The sequence below is a fragment of the Cebus imitator genome, unplaced genomic scaffold (genome assembly GCF_001604975.1).
Source record: "Cebus imitator isolate Cc_AM_T3 unplaced genomic scaffold, Cebus_imitator-1.0 Scaffold19, whole genome shotgun sequence".
In the NCBI taxonomy this organism is placed as follows: Eukaryota; Metazoa; Chordata; class Mammalia; order Primates; family Cebidae; genus Cebus; species Cebus imitator.
The window spans coordinates 1,332,448-1,357,589 of record NW_016107334.1 but is presented as its reverse complement, the minus strand read 5'-3'; the positions used below and the strand labels follow the sequence as shown (position 1 = coordinate 1,357,589).

At 51.4% G+C, this 25,142-nt stretch overlaps 1 protein-coding gene and 1 long non-coding RNA gene across 2 annotated transcripts in view; one reads left to right on the top strand and one right to left on the bottom strand.

Annotated features, from left to right (window-relative positions):
• LOC119469460 overlaps positions 1-25,142 on the bottom strand; it is a 67,017-nt gene that overhangs the window by 6,583 nt on the left and 35,292 nt on the right. Inside the window, exon 2 of the long non-coding RNA XR_005198280.1 lies at positions 18,388-18,655. This is a non-coding gene — a long non-coding RNA (uncharacterized LOC119469460). The remainder of the gene's footprint in view (positions 1-18,387; positions 18,656-25,142) is intronic.
• LOC119469459 lies at positions 11,347-16,713 on the top strand. Its single transcript, XM_037734772.1, has 2 exons — positions 11,347-13,033; positions 15,682-16,713. The coding sequence occupies exons 1-2, from the start codon at positions 12,760-12,762 to the stop codon at positions 16,095-16,097; spliced, it is 690 nt and encodes a 229-aa protein (XP_037590700.1). The 5' UTR covers positions 11,347-12,759; the 3' UTR covers positions 16,098-16,713.

Below are 25,142 nucleotides of genomic sequence, written 5' to 3'. Positions count from 1 at the left end.
GGGGTTTCACCATGTTGACCAGGATGGTCTCGATCTCTTGACCTCATGATCCACCCGCCTCGGCCTCCCAAAGTGCTGGGATTACAGGCTTGAGCCACCGCGCCCAGCCTACAAACTTTTAATGTAAAGTGAAATGTAGAGGTTGCAGGCCTTATGATCGCTGTTACAGCCACTCAGAATTGCCATTGTAACACAAAAGCAGCTCTAGACGACATATAAGTGAATAGGCATGGCTGCATTACAATAAAACTTTACAAAATTAGGTTGTGGGCCACATTTGACCCAAAAGTCAGCTCCTGATCTTGAACATTCTCCTTCCACATGCTACCTTTCCCTAACAAATGTTTTATTTATTTTTTGTTTTTGAACTTTTTTTGATACAGAGTTTCTCTCTGTTACCCAGGCAGGAGTGCAGTGATGCAATCTCCACTCACTGCAACCTCTGCCCACTGGGTTCAAACAATTCTACTGCCCCAGCCTCTGAGTAGCTGGGATTATAGGCATGCACTACCACACCTGCCTAAATTTTGCATTTTTAGTAGAGATGGGGTTTCACCATGGTGGCCAGGCTTGATCTCAAACTCTTGACCTCAAGTGATCCACCCACCTTGGGCTTCCAAAGTTCTGGGATTACAGGCGTGAGCCACTGTGTCCAGCACCCCCCTCCAACATTTTATTATACAATTTTTCAGACACTAATAAATGGAAGTAATTTCACAGTTGAACACCCACATACCTAGATTTTCCTGTTCACATTTTATTTTGCGTAATCACATAGCTCTCCAGCCATCTTAGCTTTGAATACGTTTCAAAGTAAGTTGCAGATATCAATATGATTTCCCCTAAACATTTTATTATCATTAACCACCTTTAAAAAAAAATCCCAACTGAATGCACTGGCTCACACTTGTAATCCCAACACTTTGGGAGTCTGAGATGGGAGAACTGTTTGACTTCAGGAGTTGAAGACCAGCCTGGGCAACCTAGGGAGACTCTCAATCTTACATACTCTTTTTTTTCTCTGAGATGGAGTACAGCTCACCTGGAACAGAGGGCAGCCTGTGACTCTGCAGCTTGCCTGGGCCAACAGGTTCTCAGCACACAGCACCACCTGGGATGGCTGCCTGGCTGCCTCCCCGGGACAGGTATGTGGGGTCTGGCTGCCGTGCCCAGTGTGGGGCTCCCCTTTGCTCCAGGCTTCTCGGCTGCCCCTCCTCCCAGGTCATGTACCCTATTCTCTTCCCTATCTGCTCCAGGAAACTTTGGGCCTGTAACCCCTCCGGGCCTGCGGGGCCCTAACACAGACCTCAGGAGTGTTCATTGAACAGCTCGACCTATCCTGGGGCCAACAGCACATGCGGCAGAACTTGACATACGAGGTGATGCCTGGGGAGCAGTGTCCAGGCAGGGAACCCCCACGTGGCTCCACATGCTGCAGGAGTGCCCCGCTCTGGGACTGTGTGTTCTTGAGTTCCAGTGCTTGTGGGACCCTGGGCAATTTACTTCTCTGCTGTGCTCCTTGGTTTTCTCACTTGTGAAATGGGCACAATACTCCCTTCCTACCTGGGATGTGGTGAGGGCTCTGGAAGACAAGAAAAGCATGTTTCCAGGATGAGATGCTGGAAACAGATGGGGAAGGAGGTGGGTGCTATGGGCTTCTCAGGAGGGGGTGGAGGGAGATCAGGAGCTCAGATTCATGGAGGCATCAGTGACCAGGTCTCCTCCAGCATCACTACCTGATGTGTTCCTCATGGGGCCGAGCACTGTTCTGCAGAGCCTCGGGCAGGAACCTGCCCATGGAGAACTGGGGAGAATTGGCCCTGGAAGCCCCTTCTCTTCTCGGCCTCCCATCTGGGTTCCTGGGGCTCTTAGACCCATCCCCCTAAGTGCTCACAGCAGAAACCCTGCCATGGTCAGGGTGCAGGGTCTCACGCCTGTAATCCCACGACTTTGGGAGGCTGAGGCAGGGAATCACCTGAAGTCTGGAGTTCGAGACCAGCTTGGCCAACAGGGTGAAACGCTGTCTCTACTAAGAAGACAAAAAATTAGCTGGGCGTGGTGATATGCACCTGTAGGCTATCTGGGAGGCTGAGGTGGGAGAATCACTTGCACCTGGGAGGTGGAGGTTGCAGTGAGCTGAGATTGTGCCACTGCACTCCAGCTTGGGCTACAGAGCAAGACTCTGTCTCAAAAAAAAGAAAATCCTGCACCGGAGTGTAAGGGAGTGCTGTGGCTGATGAGGGCTCTGACGGTGGATTCCTCGCACATGTTCTTGCTAGGTGAGGGTCTCCACCTGCAGCTGGCCATGGGCATTCTTTTACGTGATGAGCCCCTGACACATGGGCCCTCTCATTCCAGAGGCATCGGCCATCTCAGCCAGACAAGATCATTATGGAGGCCATGCTGGAGCACATCCTCAGGGCCTCTTGTGCCCGGCAGAGCTTCTAGGGAGAAGTACAGACTACGCACACTGGCTGCAGCACTCCCTCCGCCTGGGGATCTGTGACCTGCCCAGGGTGAGTCTGCCCTGGGGAAAGGGGCAGCTGGAAGACCAGGGACCCGTGGTGATGGGGCAGTACAGAGGGTGGTGCCCGCAGAAGGCAGGGGTGTTGAGTGAGGCAACCAGACGCCAGTATGGTGGCTCTTCCATTTGCCTGCTGGGTGACTGGGCAGGGCACATCTCCTCTCTGAGCTTCCGGTGTTTCATCTGAGGAATGGAAGCAGCAGCAGGTTCCAGGATGTAGGGTGATGGTGACAGTTAAAAAAGATGTGATGCAGGAATGCTCAGCCTTGGTGCCCGGCACAGAAGTTAGCATTGCTGTTGTCATGACTGCCTCAGAAGAGAGGTATTGGGACGCTTTTTCCTCAACCCCTTTCCCCTCCTGGGGTTGGTAGCTGGTTCATTGGTTCTTTTATCCATCCACCAATCCATTTCTTCACCAATCCTTCCTTCCTCCTTCCCATCTTCCATCCATCCCACTATTTCTGCCCTCCCACCCTCACTCCCTCGCATCCCTCCACCATCCATCTATCATCATCCATTTACCATCCACCATGCATCCACCGTCCATCCATGCATCCCAGGGACACACACTCTTCTGTAAAGGGACACAGTAAATATTTTAGGCTTTATGAACCATCCAGTCTCTGTTTCAACTACCAACTCCACCACTGTGAGAGCAGCTATGGATATGTAAGTGAATGCATACGGCTGTATTCCAGTAAAAGTATTTGTAAGAGTTGGCAGTGAGCCAGATTCAGTGCTGAACCATCGTTTCCCGCCCCTTATCTATTCCTCTGTTCGTTCAGAAAACATGTATGTGTTTTACCTATGCCAGGCTGTGCTCTAGGTTCAGGGACTGGGTAGTGAAAAGACAGCCCAGGTGCTGGCCTCCTGGGTGGTGCATTCCAGTGGGGCCAGGAAGATACAGCAAACTAGAGCTGTTTGGTCTGTGGTCAGGGCGTGGTAAATGCTGTGCAGGGAGGAAGCAGGGAGAGGGGGCAGGGTGTTGGAAAAGGGGCCTCAAGTGAGGGTGAGCCCTGCAGAGGGAAGGGGCCTGAGGCAGGACTTTGTCTTGAGGACCACGGGGCAGCCCTTATGGAGGGAGCGAGGGGGTTGAGGTTGGGAAGACGAAACAGTCCACAGGCCATGCCAGAGCCCGGCTTCTCTTAAGTGCAGGGGACAATGTCTGATTAGCGTTTTGTTTGTTTTCTGAGACAAATGGTTTCGCTCTGTTACCCAGGCTGGAGTGCAGTGGTGCGATCTCAGCTCACTGCAACCTCCGCCTCCCAGGTTCAAGGAATTCTCCTGCCTCAGCCTCCTGAGTAGCTGAGATTATAGGTGAGCGCCACCATGCCTGGCTAATTTTTGTATTTTTAGTAGTGATGGGGTTTCACCATGTTGGTCAGGCTGGGCTTGAACTCCTGACCTCGTGATCCACCCATCTCGGCCTCCCAAAGTGCTGGGATTACAGGTGTGAACCACTGCGCCTGGCCCTGATTTGCATTTCTTGGAGGTTAGCTGGGGCAGGGGCAGGCGTTGAGGCTGGGAGGTGACAGCTGCTGCGATATTCCGGGTGCAGGGGATGGTGAGAAGCAGCTCTTACCGCCCAACCCTCTCCCCCCTCGCCCCATGCCTGCCTGACACCCAGGGTCTTTCATCCTAGGCTCTCTCTTGATCTCCGGGGAGCACAACCTGGGCCAGGGTGGGCTCCTGCTGCGTTCCCACTGCCAGCTGGGCTTCGCCCCAGCCCCCGACCATGGCCTGCACCTCAGCCTGACCCTCCAAAACCACAGCAGGTCTCATTCGCCTGACTTCTCTGGGGAGCTGGAGGTGGATGACCAGGACCAGGCTGACAGTCCCTGGGGAAGATGCCTGGACTTTCCTTCCATTCCTGCTGGCCAGCAGGTCCTCACTGCCTGGGCAGCCCAGCCATCTAGTGGCCACCTGAGGAACTGCAGACGAGCACCCTGTATGGGGGCAGAGCGTCACTCTGGGTGCAGGGAACACCTGCTGAACCCCAGGCTAGGCCTGGCGCCAAGACAAAGCAGCTCCTCCCCCGGCCCAACTCCCAGCCCTTCCTATAACGGAGAGGTAGTAGCCGGGATGCCCAAGTTTGAAGGGCTGGGCATCTGGAGCTGGATGAGGATGGCATTTGTGGGTTGATAGTCCAGCAGCTGTGGCCATTTCAAAGGAGCTTCTTCCAAGCTTCTTGTTCTCGGGGACTGATGGTCACTTCCCGTTTCCCAGCCAGGTTCCTGGCTGCTCCCAGATCTGTAAGCCCCATGCCCGATGGAACCAGATGCCTGGGAATGAGCCTGTGGTGGACACTCAGCAAGTGACTAGTCCTCTTGCTTCCCTGTCCCAGATTTATTTGGGACAGCTGTTCCGGTGCCCCCTCATTGGCTCCATTCTGGGGTCTGTGGAGTGGTCAGAGGCGTTCTCAGCCTTCTTTGTTCCTCCCCACAACCCAGTGGCCCCAGGACAGATGAGGAACAGATTCAGGGAGGTCAGGCACTCTCCCAGGCTGCACAGAGGCGTGTGGGGCCCTCGCTCTTCAGTGATAGCCAGCGGGACTGCGGCTGACTCTGTGTGGTCTGCAGACTGTCCTCTGCCCCCACCTGCCTGGCAGGGTCACACTGTGCTCTGTGAAATTCCACAGGAGTCCTAGGCTGTACCTTCTTACCAACTTGGATCTCCTCAGAGATCAGTGTGCTTCTGCACGTTTAGTAAGCACGCTGCATTAAGTTCCAAGGGCTACTGTATTAAATTGCCACCAACCAGAAGGCTTAATGCAACAGACATGTTTGGTCTCACAGTTCTAGAGGCCAGAAGTCCAAAATCAAGTTGTCAGCAGGGCCACATTGCCTCTGAATGTCCTAGGGAAGATCCTTCCATACCACCTCTAGCTTCTGGTTGCTGCCGGCAATGCTTGGCTATGGTGGCATCGTGCCAGTCTCTGCCTGTGTCCCACGTGGTGGCCTCCTGGGTGGTGTCTTCACACGGCCTTCTCCTGGGAACAGCATTCATTGGGTGTGTGGCCTACCTTCATCCACTGTGGTCCCATCTTAACTTGATATTTGCAAAAAAAACTTTCCAAGAAACACCACATTCACGGGTATGGTGGGTCACAACTTCAACATATGTGAGGAACCAAATTCAACCCATAACAGACACATGCACACACACAATCTCTTTTAAGTTCTTCTAAGTTTTGTGAACCATTGTTCTGTGTGTTTTACAGACCTTGGAGATGAGGCCCAGAGAGGGTGTCATCCTCACTGAAGGGTGCACAGCTTGTTAGCTGCAGTGTCTGAAGTAGAATACAGGGTAGCTGAGGCTCCTTCCCCCGCAGGGCCTCCTGCAGGCTTGTGTTCTCTTGGGGCCTCTGAGCCTCTCCCCCACCCCATTCTAGACACCTGTCCTGGTCCCTGCCATGCCCCAAGGATAGGCGGCTGCAGGGATTTAGGTAAAGACTGCTCAGTGCCTGGGGTGTTATGCCAGGTTTTACCCGCATCTCCTTGAACTTGCTTAGACCTTTGCAGTGGTTCCTATGCAAACTCGGAAAGTCTGGGCAGTTGGCAGAAACACCGGGGAACAGCAAAGTGTTGGAAACACAAGTGCCTGGGGTGCCCCCTCAAACCAATGAAATCAGTGTGTCTGGGTGGGGCCATCTCTAAGATGCTCTGTGGAGGCTGCTGCTGGGTTGGTGGGCTCCTAGATGGTTTATTTTTTTATTTTTGGAAAAAGTGTCTCACTCTGTCACCCAGGCTGAAGTGCAGTGGCGCCATCTTGGCTCACCGCAACCTCCGCCTCCCAGTTCAAGCGATTCTTCGGCCTCAGCCTCTCAAGTAGCTACGACTACAGGTGTGTGCCACTACACCTGGCTAATTTTTTGTATTTTTAGTAGAGACAGCGTTTTACCGGGTTAGCCAGGAGGGGCTCGAGCTCCTGACCTCATGATCCACGATCCACCTGCCTGGGCCTCCCAAAGTGCTGGGAGTCACCATGTGAGTCACCGTGCCCGACCCTGAGTATTCTCATAGGTGCTTTCTGTGATGAGGCACAGGGGACTTGGTGCTCTGGAGATTGGGTGTGGTTATTGTGCCTTCCCTTTGTTTCCTACAGGCCCAACTGCAGCCTCCTCAGCCAGCCCCTTCCTAAGCCTGGGGCTGGCAGGAGACAGAGACCAGGGACAGGACCTGGGACAGACTCCACTCAGGACTTTGCCCTCCCACTCCCAGCTTTCCGGCTCCGAGGCTCAGCAGGTTGGCCTACTGGGACGTGTCTCCACCTCAGCTTCTCAAAGCCTGGTCCAGTTGGAGGAAAATGTGGACAACAGGGAGGAGAAAGTGAGGCTGTCCATGTCTAGGGCCCCAAGCTGTTTCCAGACTTCTGTGTCCCATAAGGGAAGTGAGTGGCAGCTGCATCGCAGCTCGGCTCACTGGGTCATGGCCCCCATTGGCTCAAGAAAGGAGAGGGGTCTGGGTATTAAGATTTCAGAAGTCGGGACTGGGCCCAGGGGCTCACGCCTATAATCCCAGCACTTTCGGAGGCCAAGACAGGAGGATCACTTCAGCTCAGGGGTTTGAGACCAGCCTGGGCAACATAGTAAGACTCCCATCTCTACTTAAAGCCCGGTGGGGTGGTGCGCTTCTGTGTCCCAGCTGTGATGGTGCCACTGCACTCCTGCCTCAGTGACAGTGAGACGCTGTGTCAAAAAAAGGCTCAGGAAACCCTGTCAGGACTGCATGGCATCCCTCACTGACAGCCATGTCAGGTGAGGCTGCTGGGGAGGGTACAGAAGAGGGGGCTTCAGGTGGCTCAGCAGGTTGATTGAGGTGGTGCAGCTCCAGGTTCTCAAGTCCTAGGGCTTTGAGGCTTGGCCTGGGGCAGTAGGGAACTACGGAAAGCGGTGGAGGAGGAGGAGGCAGCTGGAAATATCAGGGTGCCCCAGCAGGTCCCCTTCTGGGTCCAGGGGGCAGAGGAGAGAGTGTGGTGCTGCGGGCATGTGCCCATGGGCAGTCAGCAGAGGCGGAGGTCCTGTTCCAGGTTGGCAGGCAGCCCTTCCAGCCCCTGGGACGCCTGATCTTGCAGGCTGCCAACCACAGCCTCCTGCTGGCTGCATACGGCTACCAGGGGCTCCTGCTGGGCCATGTGGAGGTGAAAGGGCCTGGACTGGGACACAGGAAAGGGGTTACTGTTCTCTCTCTGGGCAGAGGCCACAGTGCCAGGAACCCCGAGCTCTTTGGGTCCATCTGTGCCCAGAAACCAGAGCACACGGCCCCAGGGTGAGGCCCGCACCTGCCGCTGGCACTGAGACCTTTTGTCTATTTCATTCCTACGAGGCCCCGAGTGAGTCCCAGCCTCTTCTCTGTCCTAACAGTCCGGGATTGCAGCAGTTGGCTCCCAGGTGCAAGCCTGGCAGGAAAAGATTCAAGGCTTGGGTGCCTCTGTGAGAAGGTTCCAGCACCTGGTGGGTAGCACAGGGGGGAAGGATTGGGTGGAGAGCTCCCTCTCTGGCCTGGCTTGTAGCCCCCACTTGCCAGGCATCCCACCCTGGGCAGGAGGGTCTGGGGCTCTCTCTGCCCTGGACCTCACCCTGATTCTGCCTTGGCTACCCTGCCCAGGTACAGCCAGCAGGCACCCTGGATGGCATGGCAGGCCGCCTCCTTCTTTGGCTGTCCCAGGCAGGGCTGGAGGCCATGCAGGTGAGTGGTCGGGCGGTCACCACCTTGTGGGGCCAGAGCCAGGCCAGGCAGGCACTGACCCAGCACCTGCCTCTTTACCTGGAGCAGCTGTGGAATGAGCTGGAATGTAAGTGTGGGAGGGACGGCTCAACCCTGCACCAAAATCCATGCCCAGTCCGGGGCCCTACGCCCTCACATTGGCCTATGGCACTGTTTCAATCAGAATGGTGGCCTTGCTTCCTGCCAGCCTGCAGCCCAACTCTGTTGAGATCCCTGCCTTACTTCTTACCTATATCCTTGGGTTTGTTTTGTTTTTACACGGAGTCTCGCTCTGTTGCCCAAGCTGGAGTGCTGTGTCATGAATTTGGCTCACTGCAACCTCCTCCTCCTGGGTTCAAGCGATTCCTGTCTCAGCCTCCCAAGTAGCTGGGACTACAGATGAGTGCCACCACGCCCAGCCAATTTTTCTATTTTTAGTAGAGATGGGGTTTCACCATATTGGCCAGGATGGTCTTGACCCCTTGACCTTGTGATCCACCCGTCTCAGCCTCCCAAAATGCAGGGATTACAAGTGTCAGCCACCGTGCCTGGCCCAACCTTCTTTTTTACCATGGTCTGCTGTCTTCTTACAGGATCTCCAAGCTAATATCCCTTATGCCTGCTGCCTAGGTTTCTCCAGTCTTCCGCCTGCTTTCTTTTGAGCGGACAGCCTTGTTTCTGTGAAGCTCACTGCCACAGGGTCTCTTTCTGGTTCCACAATGAGCCCTCTGTGGCCATGTGGTCATTAAACGCTCATAGCTACTGCCCTTCTGGCAGGACTAAGAACTTCTGGCCTCTCCACCATCCAGGGCTAATGTCCGGCCCAGCTCAGAGCCCACAAGACCCTGCCCAGCACCAGGGTGGGTATACCTCTGACCAGCTGTTGAATGTCACCTCCATATCCTCTCTGCTGTGCCAGAGTCCCATGGCCACCCACACGGCAGTGAATTTGAAAGGGTGCTCCATGACTCGGCACACTGTGCTGTTCGCAGCTGTCATTGACTACAGTGAGAGGAGGCAGGAGTGTTGGCGCAGGGAAGGGGGCCGGAGCGGAGTCCAGGGGGAACGAGGGACAGCACCTAGTGTCCTCTTCCAGTCCCAGCACCTTCACATGGGAGGCACTTGGCTGTCCTAGCACTATGTGACCCAGGGTGTTTAGTGGGGCTGCCCCATTGGCTGCTTGGTACGGACCACACTGTCAGACTCCTAGGAGGCAAGCAGGGTTTCAGCATAAACCACATTTGTGCAAACAGTTCAGGTGCAGAGAGCCTTGTATCACTTCTAGGAGTGGTGGGAACCCTCCCCGAATCCAAGTTCCCAGGCAAGCTATGAGCAGGCCTGCAGAGGCGGCTCGGGTCTGCTGTGACAACTCACCCGCAATCTCCAGTGCCTGCTGCTCTATTTCTTTTCCCCCACTCCCCCACCATCTTTACCCCAGGAAGAGGCCCTGTCTCCTTGAGGCCTGGGCTGGCCCTCTGACCTGCCCAGAGGCCTCATGGTGGGTGTTGGCTGCCAGTTGCAGGGCCCCTGACCACACTGAAGGACTCCTACTTGGAGGTGATGCTGCGGCCTCTGAAGGGGAGGTGTCGTGGGAGCGGGCAGAGGAGGCCATGTGGCGGCTACAGACCTGGGTGCCCGGGATGCCAGGCAATGGGGGTCCCAGCCCCATCAGGGTGGCCCTGGGGGCCGTGAAAGGCGCCCTGGAGCTGGTGAGTCAGAGCAAGGATGGGGCTGTGGCTGGCAGTTGAGGACGACGGAGACAGCGCTCACTGTCCTCTCCCTCTCCAGGTGGCCCACCAGATGCTGTCCTGGGCTGAGGCCACATTCTCATGGGCACAGAAAAGGCTCTGCAAACCCCTGCTGGACCTGTATGGCCTCACAGCCAGGTAACGTAGGGTTGGGAGTGGCGCATCCAGCGTTCCTGCCACGTATCAGGCTTAATGCTGAATGCTTCGACACGCTCTGACTCACTGACTCCTCTGACCGTCCTGCACAGAGGATTCTTCACTCCCCATTTCACAGAAAAGGAAGCTGGGGTTTCTTCCTCACTCCATAGAGACCTCATGAGCATGGTTCCAGTGCAGGCAGGATTTTAGGAGCTGCTTTGGAGGTGCGCAGTGGGCAAGACTGACCCCTGCCTTCAGGAAGCTCAGTTTTTCTCAGAGACGGACACGAAGCCCAAGAAATCATCAACAGCAGGGTATGCACAGCTCCCTGGAGAGAGCCTGAGAGTCACCTCTTAAGCAGGCCATTCCGCTCTGTCACATTTCCTTTTGTTTTGTAATCATCTTTTTTTCTTTTTTTTTTTTAGATGGAGTCTTGCTCTGTAGCCCAGGCTGGAGTGCAGTGGTGTGATCTCGGCTCATTGCAACCTCTGCCTTCTGAGTTCAAAAGATTCTTCTGCCTCAGCCTTCCGAGTTGCTGGGACTACAGGTGCGTACACCACCGCACCTGGCTAAGTTTTTGAGTTTTTAATAGAGGCAGGGTTTTGTCACTACAGGCTGGTCTCAAACTCCTAACCTTAGGTAATGCACCCCCCACCCTTGCCCTTCCAAAGTGTTGGGATTACAGGCATGAGCCACCACTCCCAGCCTGTTTTGTAATCTTTTAAACACACAAATCCCTTCTTTCTTGCTGCCTTGCAGAAGCCGGCCGCAGGCTGGGTGTGGCCCACTGCTCATCATTTACCAGCACTGAGCCATAACTTAGGTGGCAAATGCTAGAGAAGGAACGTTGTTGAGATGGTGGGCTGGGGATCCTATGGTGTGGCCATGGCCAGCTTTGAGGAGAAGGTACAGTTCAAGCAAGAGCCATGGGGCCAGCGTGGAAAGAGCTCCAGGTGGGGGCACCACCACACAGAGGCCTGGGAGAGGGATGTGCATGGCCTGTTGGTTTTTGAGATGGAGCCTCATTCGCTGTCACCCAGGCTGGAGTGCTGTGATGTGATCTCAGCTCACTGCAACCTCTGTTTCTCAAATTCAAGTGATTCTCCTGCCTCAGCCTCCCAAGTGGCTAGGATTACGGGCATGTACCACCATACGTGGCTAATGTTTGTATTTTTAGTAGAGTCAGGGTTTCACCATATCAGCCAGGCTGGTCTCAGACTCCTGGCTCCAGAGACTTGGCCTCCCAAAGTTCTGGGATTACGGGCAAGAGCCACCGTGCCTGGCCTGTTTTAATAGCAAGCTGGTTGGGCTGAAGCAGAATGTGAGCAAGAGAGAGTGGATGCAACTGGGAGGGACTGGGAGGTCCCGAGGCCGGGGTGTGGCGGGGAGGGCTCTAGCTTCTGCTCTGACCTAGGAAGGATATGATCACCCCTTCACTTCAAAAGGCCCCTTTGGTCCCTGTGTTGAGAACACAGCGGTGGTGGATGGAAGTGGGGACCCAGTATCCTTTTCCCTCGCAGGCATGAGACCCACCAGGAACCGGGCTCCAGGAAGTGAGGTAGCCCCCTTCTTCCATGCTGGTGGCCTCGCAGAGGGTCTGGACTCCAGCTCTGCCTCTAACTGGGATTCCTCTGCATCGGCTCTGTGTGCCTCAGTTTCCCCAGCTGTAGAATAGGGACTAGACCCGCATCATGGGGAAAAGGCTCCATGTAATACAAGTTCCTGCTCCTGCTGCCTTGCGGTCAGAGTGTAGGCTGAGTAAGGGAAGAGCTCCTAGGGCGGGCCTTTGGGTTGGCTGAAGAATCACCTGCCTGGTTATTCGCCTACGTGGTGAGTGGGATCTGGTGGGGGTGCCAAAAAATGGATTTAACTGGCAGGGAGGGCATTAAGGCTGCTTCCTGCCCCCAGCTGCAGGGCCTCTGGGCTCCCTAGAAGGTGAGTCCACCTGCCCCTGCACCCCCTCCACTGGCCCATCAACAACAGAATGAGCAATGTTCCTCGTCCCACTCTACCCCCACGCGAGCCGAGATCTCCCTGATCATTCAGATCTCACAGGCTTGACCCTACTCTACATACTAAGAAAGTTCCAGTCCTCCCCTCAACTGTAGACGTTTCCTAGACCTGTTAGACGGGCACAGTGGCTCATGCCTGTAATCCCAGCACTTTGAGCAGATCACGTGAGGTTAGGAGTTCGAGACCAGCCTGGCCAACATAGTGAAACCCTGACTCTACTAAAAATACAAAAATTAGCCGGGCATGGCAGTGAGTGCATGTAGTTCCAGCTACTCTGCAGGCTGAGACAAGAGAATCACTTAAACCCAGGAGGCAGAGGTCTCAGCGTCAAGATAGTACCACTATACTCGAGCCTGTGATACAGAATGAGATTCTGTCCCAGAAAACAAATCAAAACAATTCCTACACCTTCCAGCTCCTGTCCTCGGCATCCCCACACATAGGCCCCATGCTGCCCAAGACCCAGGCGGCAGATCAGGCATGACATCAGACATCTATGTCCTCAAAATAGGGCAGGTTGTTTCTGTCCTGGCCTCAACCCCACCTCCGCTGACATGCCAGCCTCTGTGCTCCTCCACCTCATTATGGGATTTCCTAAAACAAGGCCAGCTCCTCCCCAAGAGGCACCCCCATGGTTCAATGGCAGAGCTCTTCCTGCAGACCTGTGAGCTCTCCCTCTACAGCCAAAGGAAGCACGGCTCAGCCAGGCACAGTGACTCGTCCTGTTCCCTCTAGGAACTACTCAGTGGTGGTGACGCTGCTGCCACCTGGGGGTGACGTGACCTGGGTGACTGGCTACCTGGTGGAGGAGAAGCTGCTGAGGCCACTCCGACAGCTGTCCAGGGTCAACATGCTGGCCGAGTTCTACCGGCTCAGACGCCGCCTGCTGCAGGGTCCCTGGGAGAGTGAATCCAGCCCCAGGCTGTGCTGCCCTCCTCCCTGGGAGCCCCCTGCCCCATGGGCACAGCAGCAGGGCCATGCAAGAGCAGGTACTGTGGGGGCACAGGGAAGTCTGCAGAGGCTCGTGGCATCACAGTGCCAGGCCCAGAGCTTACTGGACTTCCCAAGGTCCTATGGGACTAGGGCTGAGGCTATACATTCTGCTTTTGTCCAGAACATAAGGCCTGGCCCAACAGAGGAGTACAGTGGGTGGTTTAGGGCTTCAGGCCAGTTCCCTCCCTGTGGGCTCTGCTGGAGAAGGCAGACCTCCCATTACAGCTGGAAGGGCACTAACTGAGTTCAAACTCGCAGGTCAGGGGCGATCTGGTGCTGGGATGACCAGCTCTGGGCTCCTGGGGAGCTTGCGTGTGGCTCGGGTGAGTCTGCTGGCCTGTGTGGACTTGGATTCCTCCACTGAGAAATGCAGGTAACCACGTGGCTCGCTCACATGGGTAAGCGGCATGTATGGTTCTTAATGCACGAGGGAGCCCCTCATGTCCATGGCGGAGGCACGGTACCCAGGCCTGGGAAAGAGTGGTTTATCTGTGTGTGACTCACATGGAGGCCTAGGGCTCCCTAGAAGCGTGGGTGCAGTCATGTCTAAGCAGCACCCTGATGCTGTAGAAAACAGCCTGGTCTTCAAGTTGTGTGTGTGTGACCATGGGCTTCACTGTGCCCCTCAGTTCTGATAGCTGACCACGGGACTGGTAGTGCCTCCCACAGGATGCTGGCCCTGGCGTCTGGCTGTGCATGACGGATGGTGCTTTCCTGCCATAGGCACGAGCACCTCCAAGGCACAGCTCAGGGGCCGCGCTGGCTGGACTGGTCAGACCTGCTCCTTCACAGGCCATCTCTTCCCTACCCTGAAGAGGGCAGGTCTGCAGGACACCGCTGTCATGTTTGAGGGAGCTGTTGACCATCCACTTAATGTTTTTTTTTCCCCCTCAGTAGCTTCCTTGAGATTAAATGAATGACTTGTGTGATCTTTTTTTTTTTTTTTGACGACTAGGTCTCACTCTGTTGTCATGGTTGGAGTGCAGTGGTGCACTCTCGGCTCACTGCACCCTTGACCTCCTGGGTTCAAGTGATCCTCCTACCTCAGCCCTGCAAAGTGCTGGGCTTAGCATGGCTTAGCACCACCGTGCCTGGCCGATCTGTGAATTTTAAGTGCACGATTCAGTGGCTTCTAGTTTATTCAGAGTTGTGCATGCCTCATCATAATCAATTTTAAAATGTTTCTATCATCCTCAAATGAAACCCTGCAGCTGCCAGTCTGCCTGCTGTGTCCATGGCTGTGCCTGCACTGGACATCTGATATAAATGGAAGCATAGAATACGTGGGTCTGAGCCAGGCTTTGTTACTTAGCACAGCAGTTTTGGAGCAGGTCTCAGGATCCGATTCCTCATTAGGGCTGAATTGGCTGTAGCCCTTCAGCTCATGTCATCCTGAAGCTGGTGGGGGATCACTGGGCCTCTGGCTGCTGCACCAGGGCAGGGGGACTCCTGGCCTCAGGGCAGCCTAAGCCGGGGCTCTAGGCATTGGGGTGCCCAGCAAGCATTGTGCTCCCACTGTGGTGGGTGGAGCTGGCTCCACTCACCCTGCCTTTGGGGCTGCTGCTTCCCAGACCATGCCCTGGTGGCCGGGGCCCAGCACGTGGTGACTTTCGACGGCCGGCTGTGGGACCTAAAGGTCCAGTGCAGCAGCATCCTCCTGGCCCAAGACTTTGCTCACAACACATTCTCCCTGATGCTGAGTCGGACAGGCTCAGGGCTCATGGCACTGACCGTGGAGCTGAAACACATGACCTTCATCTTCTACCCCAGCCGGCAGGTGAGGCAGAGAGGACCTAGCTTCCCTTGGAGACCTGTGCCTGGGGCAGGTTGCCTGGAGGATGGCACTTTCAAGCTTGTCCCCTGGCTGTGTGTCAGCCCTCCTGCCCACCCGCTCTGGTCCACAGGCCTACAGGCTATACAACTCCTACCTGCTGGTGGACAGCTAGCCAGACCTCCAGCTGCCTCCTGCTATGACAAGGAGGGACGTCCCCAGGATTGAGCTGGCCAGTGAGGACGGGGTGTCAATCTCCTGTTCCGTGCCCACCAGCCTCTGCAGCCTGACTCTGGGCCTCTGGCACCATGGTGAGTCTGGGCCCTGGCGGGATTGGCCCCACCACCAACAGCCTCTTTGGGATGCACCATTCTCAGCTTCCAGTGCGACAGGTCCCCGGGCTGTAGGCGGCGACTGTGGTTGAGATGATGGCACTGAGGCCCAGGGCTTTCTACTCCCAACCCTGGGACATGTGGTTCCCTGGGATAAGGGTGGAGTGGGCCCTTCTGTGGTCCCTCTGCCAAGGAACATAAAGGGTGGGCCTGGATTCTGGCCACTCGAGCTGAGGATGTGGAGAGGGGTCAGGGGACACATGCTGTCCTTAGTCCCTGTGCTTTCTCTCCCTCTTCTGATGACGGTTTGGAGCCAGAGCCCTGGGATCCGGGAGTCTGGGGTGGAGGTGGCGGGATCCTACTGCTTCTCAGTGTGCCTCAGGCTTGCCTCTCATACGGTCCCCAGGGGGAGGATCACGGGCTCTCAGGACATCCTCAGCTTCCCTCTTCCCTACAGGCATATCCGCTGGCCCTCTGGGCACCAACGACAATAAAGCAGGCAAGGGAGCTGATGTTGCTGGCTGGCTCTGTGGCCCACAGCCTGGAGGAGCTCAGCCTGGCCTGGTAGGTGAACAGGTGCACCTGCCCTTCCTCCCTCTGGCTGAGGCTCTTGAGGGTTGCTCGCTGCAGAGTCCCAGGAGAGGCAGGTGGCCTGCTGGCTCTGCAGCGGTCTTTGGAGACCCAGGGTTGGGGGAGTCTCCTGCTGAGGCCAATGTATGTGGGGGAGCCACATGGTCCAGCGGGAGGCCTGAGTCTTGTGTCTGTCCCGCCAGGTGGATGGTGACTGCAGGGCCACCGAGAAGACTCAGCCGACCTGCCCAGGACAGAGCCCCACTTGCCGGGCCTTCTTCCAGCTTGGGGAACTGCTTCTGAGTGATGAGTGTGAGCCTGGGCCCTGGGGCAAAGAAAGCTTGAACAATTCCTTAGTGTGTGTGCAGGACCCCTGTGGCACCTGAGAGCTCCAGCCTGCCTGCACTCTGGCGGCCGCCTACATCCACCTGTTTGCCTGCAACTTCGGGCCCCTGGCCCCTCCTCCACAGTGTGGTAAGCTGCCCCAGCCGGCTGGCACTCTGCCCCCTGTCTGGCATCTGCCTTCCAGCTGGAGGAAAAATCCATCTCTCTCTCTTGCCAGGAAGAACAAATAATTGTCATTCAAGGAGCTAAGAGTCAAAACATTTACAGCCTGACACAGCTTGGATGTGTGTCCCCTCCAAATCTCACGTTTGTTAGAGGGGGTGGATGGCTTAGCATCCTGTGTTTGGTGAAGCATGAGTTCTTGCTCTGTTAATTCACCTGAGAGCAGTTTGTTTATAAAGAGCCTGGCCCCTCGTCTCTCTCTTTGCACCCATTCCCATTTCTGCCATGATCATAAACTTCCCGAGGCCTCGCCAGAAGCCAAGCAGATGCTGGAGCTGTGCTTGTACAGCCTGCAGAACTGTAAGTCCATTATCTCTCTTATTTGTGATCTACCCAGGCTGGAGGGCAGTGGCACAATCTCACCTCACTGCAACTTCCACCTCCCAGGTTCAAGCAATACTCCTGCCTCAGCCTCCCAAAAATACAGGCAGGTATTTTTGTAGAGATGCTGTTTTTCCATGTTGGCCGGCTGGTCATGAATTCCTGGCCTCTGGTAATCCACCTGCTTCGGCCTCCCAAAGTGCTGGATGACAGGCGTGAGCCACCACACCCAGCCTCACTAGGGATTTGAATGTCCACTCTTGTTTAGGGAAAATGCTCAGCCCCTGTTTTCCCTCTGCTCTCATACCACAAAAATCTTCAACACAGAAGATGACTTCTGTGAGCAAATGTGTGGGGGTCTGTCCCCACTACCAGGATGGACCTCTAATTCAGTTCTAGCACTAGCTACCTTGAGATTCTTCAGCCAGTGCTGCATATGATTGCCACAGCCAAAGCCACACTAAAAGGGCACAGAAGTCAGTGGCAACAAGAGGTGTATTTCCAAGAGCTTCAGATGCCAGAATTAGTGGCTGCCATTCACAGACATTTAAAACTTAATGAATTCAACAGCAGAAGAGAAAATCAACTGGAAAATACGACAAAAGGCAGATGACATGAGAGGATCCAACATGTCTCAAAGAAATTCCAGGCCGGGTGTGGTGACTCATTAATGTAATCCCAGCACTTTGGAAGGTCAAGATGAGTGGATCACCTAAGGTCAGGAGTTTGAGACCAATCTGGCCAACATGGTGAAACCCCGGCTTTACTAAAAATACAAAAATTAACCAGGCGTGGTGTCTGCCTGTAATCCCAGCTACTTGGGAGGCTGAAGAAGGAGAAATGCTTGAACCCAGGAGGTGGAGGTTGCAGTGAGTTGAGATCTTGCCACTGCACTCCAGGCTGGTGACAGATTAAGAGTCTGTCTCAAAGGAAAAAAAAAAAAAAATTCCAGAATGAAAACAGAGACAGGACCCAGGACCCTTTAGAGTCAGGGGGCACAATCCCCAAATCCATCCATACCTAGACCCATCCAAACACAATTGCAGAAAAGACAAAGAAAAGGTCCTAAAAGCTACTGAGGAGGGAGGAAAGAAGGAAGAACGTGTTGAAAATTGCTATCCCGCCAGCAGCAACAGAAGACAGTGGAGTAAGAGAAAGTAAGCACGAGGTTACAGATGATCCGCAGCTCAACTATTAATGAAATAACCTGTCAGCACTGATCTGTCTAGAGATCTCTTTACCACCAATGGGCACTTACTCAAGGGATACATCCACATGTTCATTTACATACTGTCTGTGTCTGCTCTCCTGCTACAGCGGCAGAGTATTGCCAAGAGAGACCATATTTTTGCTCTCTGAAAGACTCGATTATAAGCTACAGATTGGAAAAAATGTTTACAAACCACCTATCAGACCAAAGACTCATCTCCAGAGACTCATCTCTAGAATATATAGAGAACTCAAGGCTCAAAAGTAGGCCAGGTGCAGTGGCTTACACTTGTATTCCTTGCACTTTTGGAGACTGAGGTGAGATGGCTTGAACCCGGGAAGTCAAGGCAACAGTGACCCATGATTACACTCCTGGCTGCATGACAGAGTGAGGCCTTGTCTCACAAAACAAAACCTCCAAAGTAAAAAATGGGAAATAAACACATCAACAACGTTTGCACTCCCAGCCATAGAGTAACAAGGTAGTGCTACACACCTGAGCTCCGGTGAGTTCCAGGGATGCTGCGGCATAAAGCATTAGTTGAACATCCAAATGGCCAGGTTGTGATTTCAGCATCCACTGATGAGTGTACTAGAAAAAGCACTGTTCTAGTACCAAAAAGGTGGTGGCTCTGAGAATAAAGCAAGGCTTAGAGGCAGGAATCAAGGTCATGGTCTACCAACCAGATCCTCTTGGGAAGCAGCATTGGACTCATGAAGTGCCAAGACAGCAGGTGGTGCGGCTCCCGGGAAGGCTGGAGAATCTGGGAATCAAGCAGAAGCACTCATTGTTCTGACCGTGTAAATACAAAACCGTTAGCTACTACAGCCATCAACAGAACATCTGGCAGGACAAGCAACTCAGAAGATTTATAGCCACAGGGTAACAATGGACTCTTATCTGCAGTTAAGGTCCTCTCCCTTCCTCTTAGGGCTTATTTTATCCATTTATTTATTTGAGACAGAGTCTTGCTATGTCACCCAGGCTGGACTGTAGTGGCACAATCTCGGCTCACTGTAACCTCCGTCTCCCGGTGTCCAGCAATTCTCCTGCCTCAGCCTCCTGAGTAGCTGGGATTACAGTCAGGTGCTTCCCAGGCCCGGTTATTTTTTTTTTTGTGTTTTTAGTGGAGATGGGGTTGCACCATGTCAGCCAGGATGATCTCAAACATCCGATCTCATGATCCTCCTGCCTCAGCCTCCCAAAGTGCTGGGACTACAGGTGTAAGCCACCATGTCCGGCCGGGTTTATTATTATTATTTTTTAAACAAGGGCTAAATTCTTCCCCTCTCTTGGACACCAGGGAAGTATTTAAGAAAAGCAGTCACCAATTATAGTGAAATTTTGAAAGACAAATTAAAAGGTGGTTATAATGTGACATGGGAAATGCCCCATAAAACTGCATACCTCAGCCATACATCGGCTTTCTGTTGAAATTGCTCTCTCAAACCCTGATGTGACAGGCAAGCAGTCCAAACCCACGCCATCTTGGCCCCTGCGACTTATAATAAGTAACTAAGGTCTGTAATTTCCACCCTACCCAGACAATGTGTAAACTACGCTTCTCTTGACTTCCGTGAACCACTTAAGTAACAACTGGAATGACCAAAGTCCCCTGGCCCTCGGAATATCTAAAGCCCCTCACCCTCACCCCCACCCAGGAGGTGGTTTACAGCCATAAAAGGTCTTGACACCCTCCCTTTGAGGCTCAAGTCCTCATCACCACCGGCAATGAAGACTCTGTAATTTGGCCTAGTCTTTGTCTCGGTGGTGATTTTGCACTCGTTCGGTTACAACAATAAGTTACAACATAAAGGCATCTCATGAACTCTCATAAGAAAAAGAGGAAGAAATTAAGATACTTTTTATTATCTTTTTGAGACAGGGTCTTGCTCTGTCCTCCAGGCTGTAGTACACTGGTGCAGCCTCCCAAGTATTTGGGATTACAGGCATCCGCCACCATGTTTTTTTATTTTTAGTAGAGACGGGGTTTCACCATGTTAGCCAGGCTGGTCTCGAACCCCTGATCTCATGTGATCCTCCCAGCTCACACTCAACCAGAGAAATTAAGACATTCTCAGATAAACAGAAGCTGAGAGAGTTCATTACACTGGGACCTACCCTGCAAAAAATGCTAAAGGGAGTCCTTCAAGTCAAAACAAAAGGATGCTAGGTGGACATTTGAAGCCACATATAAAGACCTGTGTTATTGGAATTTTGATTCATATCTCTGAGTTTAATTATTTTATTGGATTTAAAAGAGATGTGTAACCATAAGTCTGTGTTATATATATAATTTATAAAAAAACAAATTAGGCATGGTGGCGTGCACCTGTAATCTCAGCTATGGAGGATCGCTTGAGTCCAGGGCCTGGAGGTTACAATGAGCTATGACAGTGCCACTGCACTCCAGCCTGGGTGACAAGAGTGAGACCCTCTCTCTAAAATATAGATATACTTTGTAACAACAACATAGGATGGGGTAGAGCTGTCAAGGATTAGATTATTTGTATGTGATTGAACTTACTAGTTTAAAATCGATTGCTACAATTTCAAGATGTATTATGTAATCCTCATGGTAATTACAAAGAAAATATCTATAGAATGTGCACAAAAGGAAATAAGAAGGGATTCTAAGTGTGTCACATCAAAAAATCAATTAACACAAAGGAAGGCAGAAGGAAGAAAATGAGAGAGAAAACAAACCATGAGCCATGCAGAAAACAATCCACAGAGTGGCACCGGGAGGCCCCACAAATGGTGTGCCCCGCAACTGCTCACTGAGCCCCTGGCTGTGGGCCTCATGGCACAGTCACCCAACAGGGTAGTGAGTTTCGTCAGANATCAAAAAATCAATTAACACAAAGGAAGGCAGAAGGAAGAAAATGAGAGAGAAAACAAACCATGAGCCATGCAGAAAACAATCCACAGAGTGGCAGTGGGAGGCCTCGCAAATGGTGTGCTGGAGTCCTCCCAGAGGAGCTGCTCACTGAGCCCTTGGCGGTGGGCCTCATGGCATAGTCACCCAATAGGGTAGTGAGTTTCATCAGATGATAGTCTTTAAAAATGCAAATGAATTCTACAATCAAAAGACTGTCAGAGACTTACACATTGGTTGAAAGTGAAAGGATGAAAAAGGATATTCCATGCAAATGGTAACCAAAAATAAGGAGGAGGAGCTAATCTCAGACTAACTAGACTTAAGGACAAAAGCTGTTTTAAGAGATAATGACACTCAATTCACCAAAAAGATGTAACAGTTATAAACGTGCATGCAGCACACCTCAGAGCTCCTAAATACATGAAGCAAACACTGACAGAATAAAAGGAGAAACAGATAGTTCTACAGTAACAGTAGGCGACTTTAACATGTCACTTTTTTTTGAGACAGAATCTGACTCCGTTGCCCAGGCTGGAGTGCAGCGGCATCAGACAGGTCACTGCAACCTCCTGGATTCAAGTGATTCCTGTGCCTCAGCCTCAGAGTAGCTGGGATTACAGTTGTATGCCACCACACCTGGCTATTTTTAGTAGAGACAGGGTTTCACCATGTTGGCCAGGCTGGTCTTGAACTCCTGACCTCAAGTTATCCACCTGTCTAGGCCTCCCAAAGTGCTGGGATTACAGGCATGAGGCACTGTGCCTGGCCCAATAACTCACTTTCAATAATGGATACAACACCCAGACAGAAGATCGAGAAGGAAACAGAGGGCTTGAACAATACTATAGATGAATTGGACCTATCAGACATACACAGATGAGTTCACCCAGCAGCAGAATACACATTCTTCAAAGTACATGTGGAATGTTGTCTGGAAAAAATCATGTATTAGGCCTCAAAGCAAGATTTAATACATTTTAAGTGACTGAAATCATAATAGCAGGAGGAAAACCAGAATATTCACAAATCTATGGGAACTAAACATACTACAAAACTATGGATCAAAGAAAAATGATAAGGAAAATTAGAAAGTATTTTGGAACAAAACGTATCAAATCTTACGGGATGCAACAAAAGCAGTGCTGTGAGGGAAATTTATAGCTGTACATGCTTACATCAAAGAAAGCTGGCCAAGGGCAGTGGCTCACACCTGTAATCCCAGCACTTTGGAAGGATGAGGAAGGCAGATAACCTCATGTCAGGAGTTCAAGACCAGCCTGGCTGACGTGGCGAAATCCCATCTCTACTAGAAACATAAAAATCAGCCAGGTGTGGTGGCAGGCACCTGTAATCCCAGCTACTTGGGAGGCTGAGGCAGCAGAATCACTTGAACCTATGAAGAGGAGGTTGCAGCGGGCCGAGATTGCACCACTGCACTCCAGCCTAGGCAAGACAGCTAGACTCCATTTTCCCCAACCCCCACCCCTCCACACACACAAAGCAGCAGCAGCCAGGCATATTGACACTGTTCTATAATCCCAGCTACTTGGAAGGCTGAGGCCAGGAGATTGCTTGAGCCCAGGAATTTGAGACTAACTCAGCAAGTGGCAAGACCTCTGTCAAATAAAAGAAAAAGGAAAAAGCTCTTAAACCACAATCCTAACTTTGTACCTTAAATTATTAGAAAATGAAGAACAGCCTAAACCCAAAGCTAGGAGAAGAAAGGAAATAATAAAGGTTAGAACAGAAATAAATGAAATAGAAGATGGAAAAACTGACATAACTACCAAGGAGACTGAATCACTGACCAAAACTTGACAAGAAAGAAAAGTATAAGAACAGATGGCTTCAAGGGTGACCTGTACCAAACATTTACAGAACCAATATCAATCCTGCTTATCTTCAAAAAATCCTGAGAAAAGAATACCTCCAAACTCATTCTGTGTGGCCAGCATTACTGATACCAAAGGCAGACAAAGCAGCAGAAGAAAACACACCACTATCCCTGATCAATACCGATGCAAAAGTGCTCAAGAAAATACTAATAAGTAGAATTTAACAGTGTCATAGATGAATTACACAACATGATCAGTGAGAGTTCTTCCTGGAATGCAAAGGCGGTTACCATAAAAACATTAAGGTAAGATACCACATGAACAGAATGAAGGAAAGAAAACACATGACAATTTGTTTCAATTAGTACGGAAAAAGCATGTAATGAAGTTTAATATCCTTTCATGATTAAAAACATACTGACTAGAAATTGAAACAACCTCAAGGTAATAAAGGTCATATGAACAACCTCCAGCTAATATCATTCTCAATGATGAGAGACAAAGTTTTCCAAGATGATGAATAAAACAATGATGCCTGCTTTCACAATACTACATATCCTAGCCAGAGCTATTAAGAAAGGAAAAAGAAAAGGCATCCAAATTGGAAAGGAAGAAGTAAAATTTTCTCTATTAACAAATGACATGATCATCTTTGTAGAAAATCCTGAAGACTGCATAAAATAAACTGTTAGAACTAATAATTTGTCCAAGTTTCAGGATTATAAAATCAACATACAAGTCAGTTGCATTTCTACACACTAACAGTCAATGGTCCAAGAAGGAAATCAAGAAAACAGTTCCTGCTGGCTTGGCTGTGGATGTCTATAGTCCCAGCTACTTGGGAGGATGAGGCAGGAAAATTGCTTGAGCCTGGGAGCTCAATGCTATCAGTTTTTATAACGATTATGCCTGTGAATGGCCAGTGTACTCCAGCCTGGGCAACATAGTGAGACACCATCTTAAAAAAAAGAAAAAAGCCAGTTTACAATAGCATCAAAAAGAAGAAAATAGGAATAAACTTAACCAGGAGGCAAAGACTTTGTCAGGATTTAAAGTTCCAGAGACTGGTTGTGTAACAAATGTAAAATACAAAAAATCTTGTATTTATAGATTATAAGGCTTAGTTTCATTAAGTTGTCAATAGGACACAAAGTGATCTACAGTTTTAGTGTAATTGCTCTCAAAATCTCAGTGACATTTTTTCTTCAGTTATAGAAAAATCCACCCTTATAAATTGCATAAAGTTTATATGCAATTTCAAGGGATCCCAAATGGCCAAAGCAGTCTTGAAAAAGAATAACAAAGTTGGAAGGCTTTTACTTCCGAATTTCAAAATGTATTATTAAATGCTACAGTGGTGAAAAGTGTGGTATGGCAGTAAATACCTACAGAAAGACCAGTGGAATGGAATACAGAGTGCAGAAGGAAACCCTTACGCATACGGTCAAATGAGTTCAATACGGATGCCAAGACTTTTCAATCAGGGAAGCGACAGTCTTTCAGCAAATGGTGTGGGAAAACTAGATATCCACAGGCAAAAGAATGAACATAAAGCCTTACCTTATATCATGTTAAAACAAACAAACAAACCTCAATAATGAATCAAAGACCCAAGTGTAAGATCTAAAACTATACAACTCTTGTTTTTTTGAGATGGAGTCTCACTCTGTCGCCCAGGCTGGAGTGCAGTGGCATGATATCTCAGCTCACTGCAACCTCCAGCTCCCGGGTTCAAGCAACTCTCTGCCTCAGCCTGCCAAGTAGCTGGGATTACAGGCACCCACCATCACACCTAGCTAATTTTTGTATTTTTAGTAGAGACAGGGCATCTTGGCCAGGCTGGTCTTGAACTCCTGACCTCTTAGAACATTTTCATTTCCCCAACGAGGAACGCTACTATCCTTGGTCATCACCCCTCCCAATTGTTCCTTCCACCCCCAGCACTAGGTAACCAGTAATATGCTCCCTGTCTCTCTGGATTTTCCCATCTGGGCATTTCATATAAATGGGAATGATACCGTATGTGGCCCTTGGTGATTGGCTGCTTGGACTTGGCATAAAGTGTCAGGCTCACCCACATGTGGCCCATGTCTGTGCTTCATTTCTTTTCACTGCCTTATTGCCCAAGTGGTGTCATAAGCACTGCAGGTGAACTATGAAAAGTTAGGGTGTGTGTTGTAATTCCTAGAACAATTGCTAAAGAAAGCATCTATAGCTAAAAACATAGAGCAAAAAGATACAGCCAAAAAGCCACTAGAGATGAAAGGATATGTGAAGAATCACTCCATTTATCCAAAAGAAGGCAGGAAAGGAGGAACAAAAAACAAAAAGAGAAATAGGCCAGGCATGCTACTAAAAATACAAAAAAAAAAAATAAATCAGTGAGGCACAGTGGCGCACACCTGTAATCTCAGCTACTTGGGAGGCTGAGGCAGGAGAATCACCTGAATCTGGGAGGCGGAGATTGCAGTGAGCTGAGATCACGTCACTGTGCTCCAGCCTGGGCGACAGAACAAGACTGCCTCAAAAAGAGA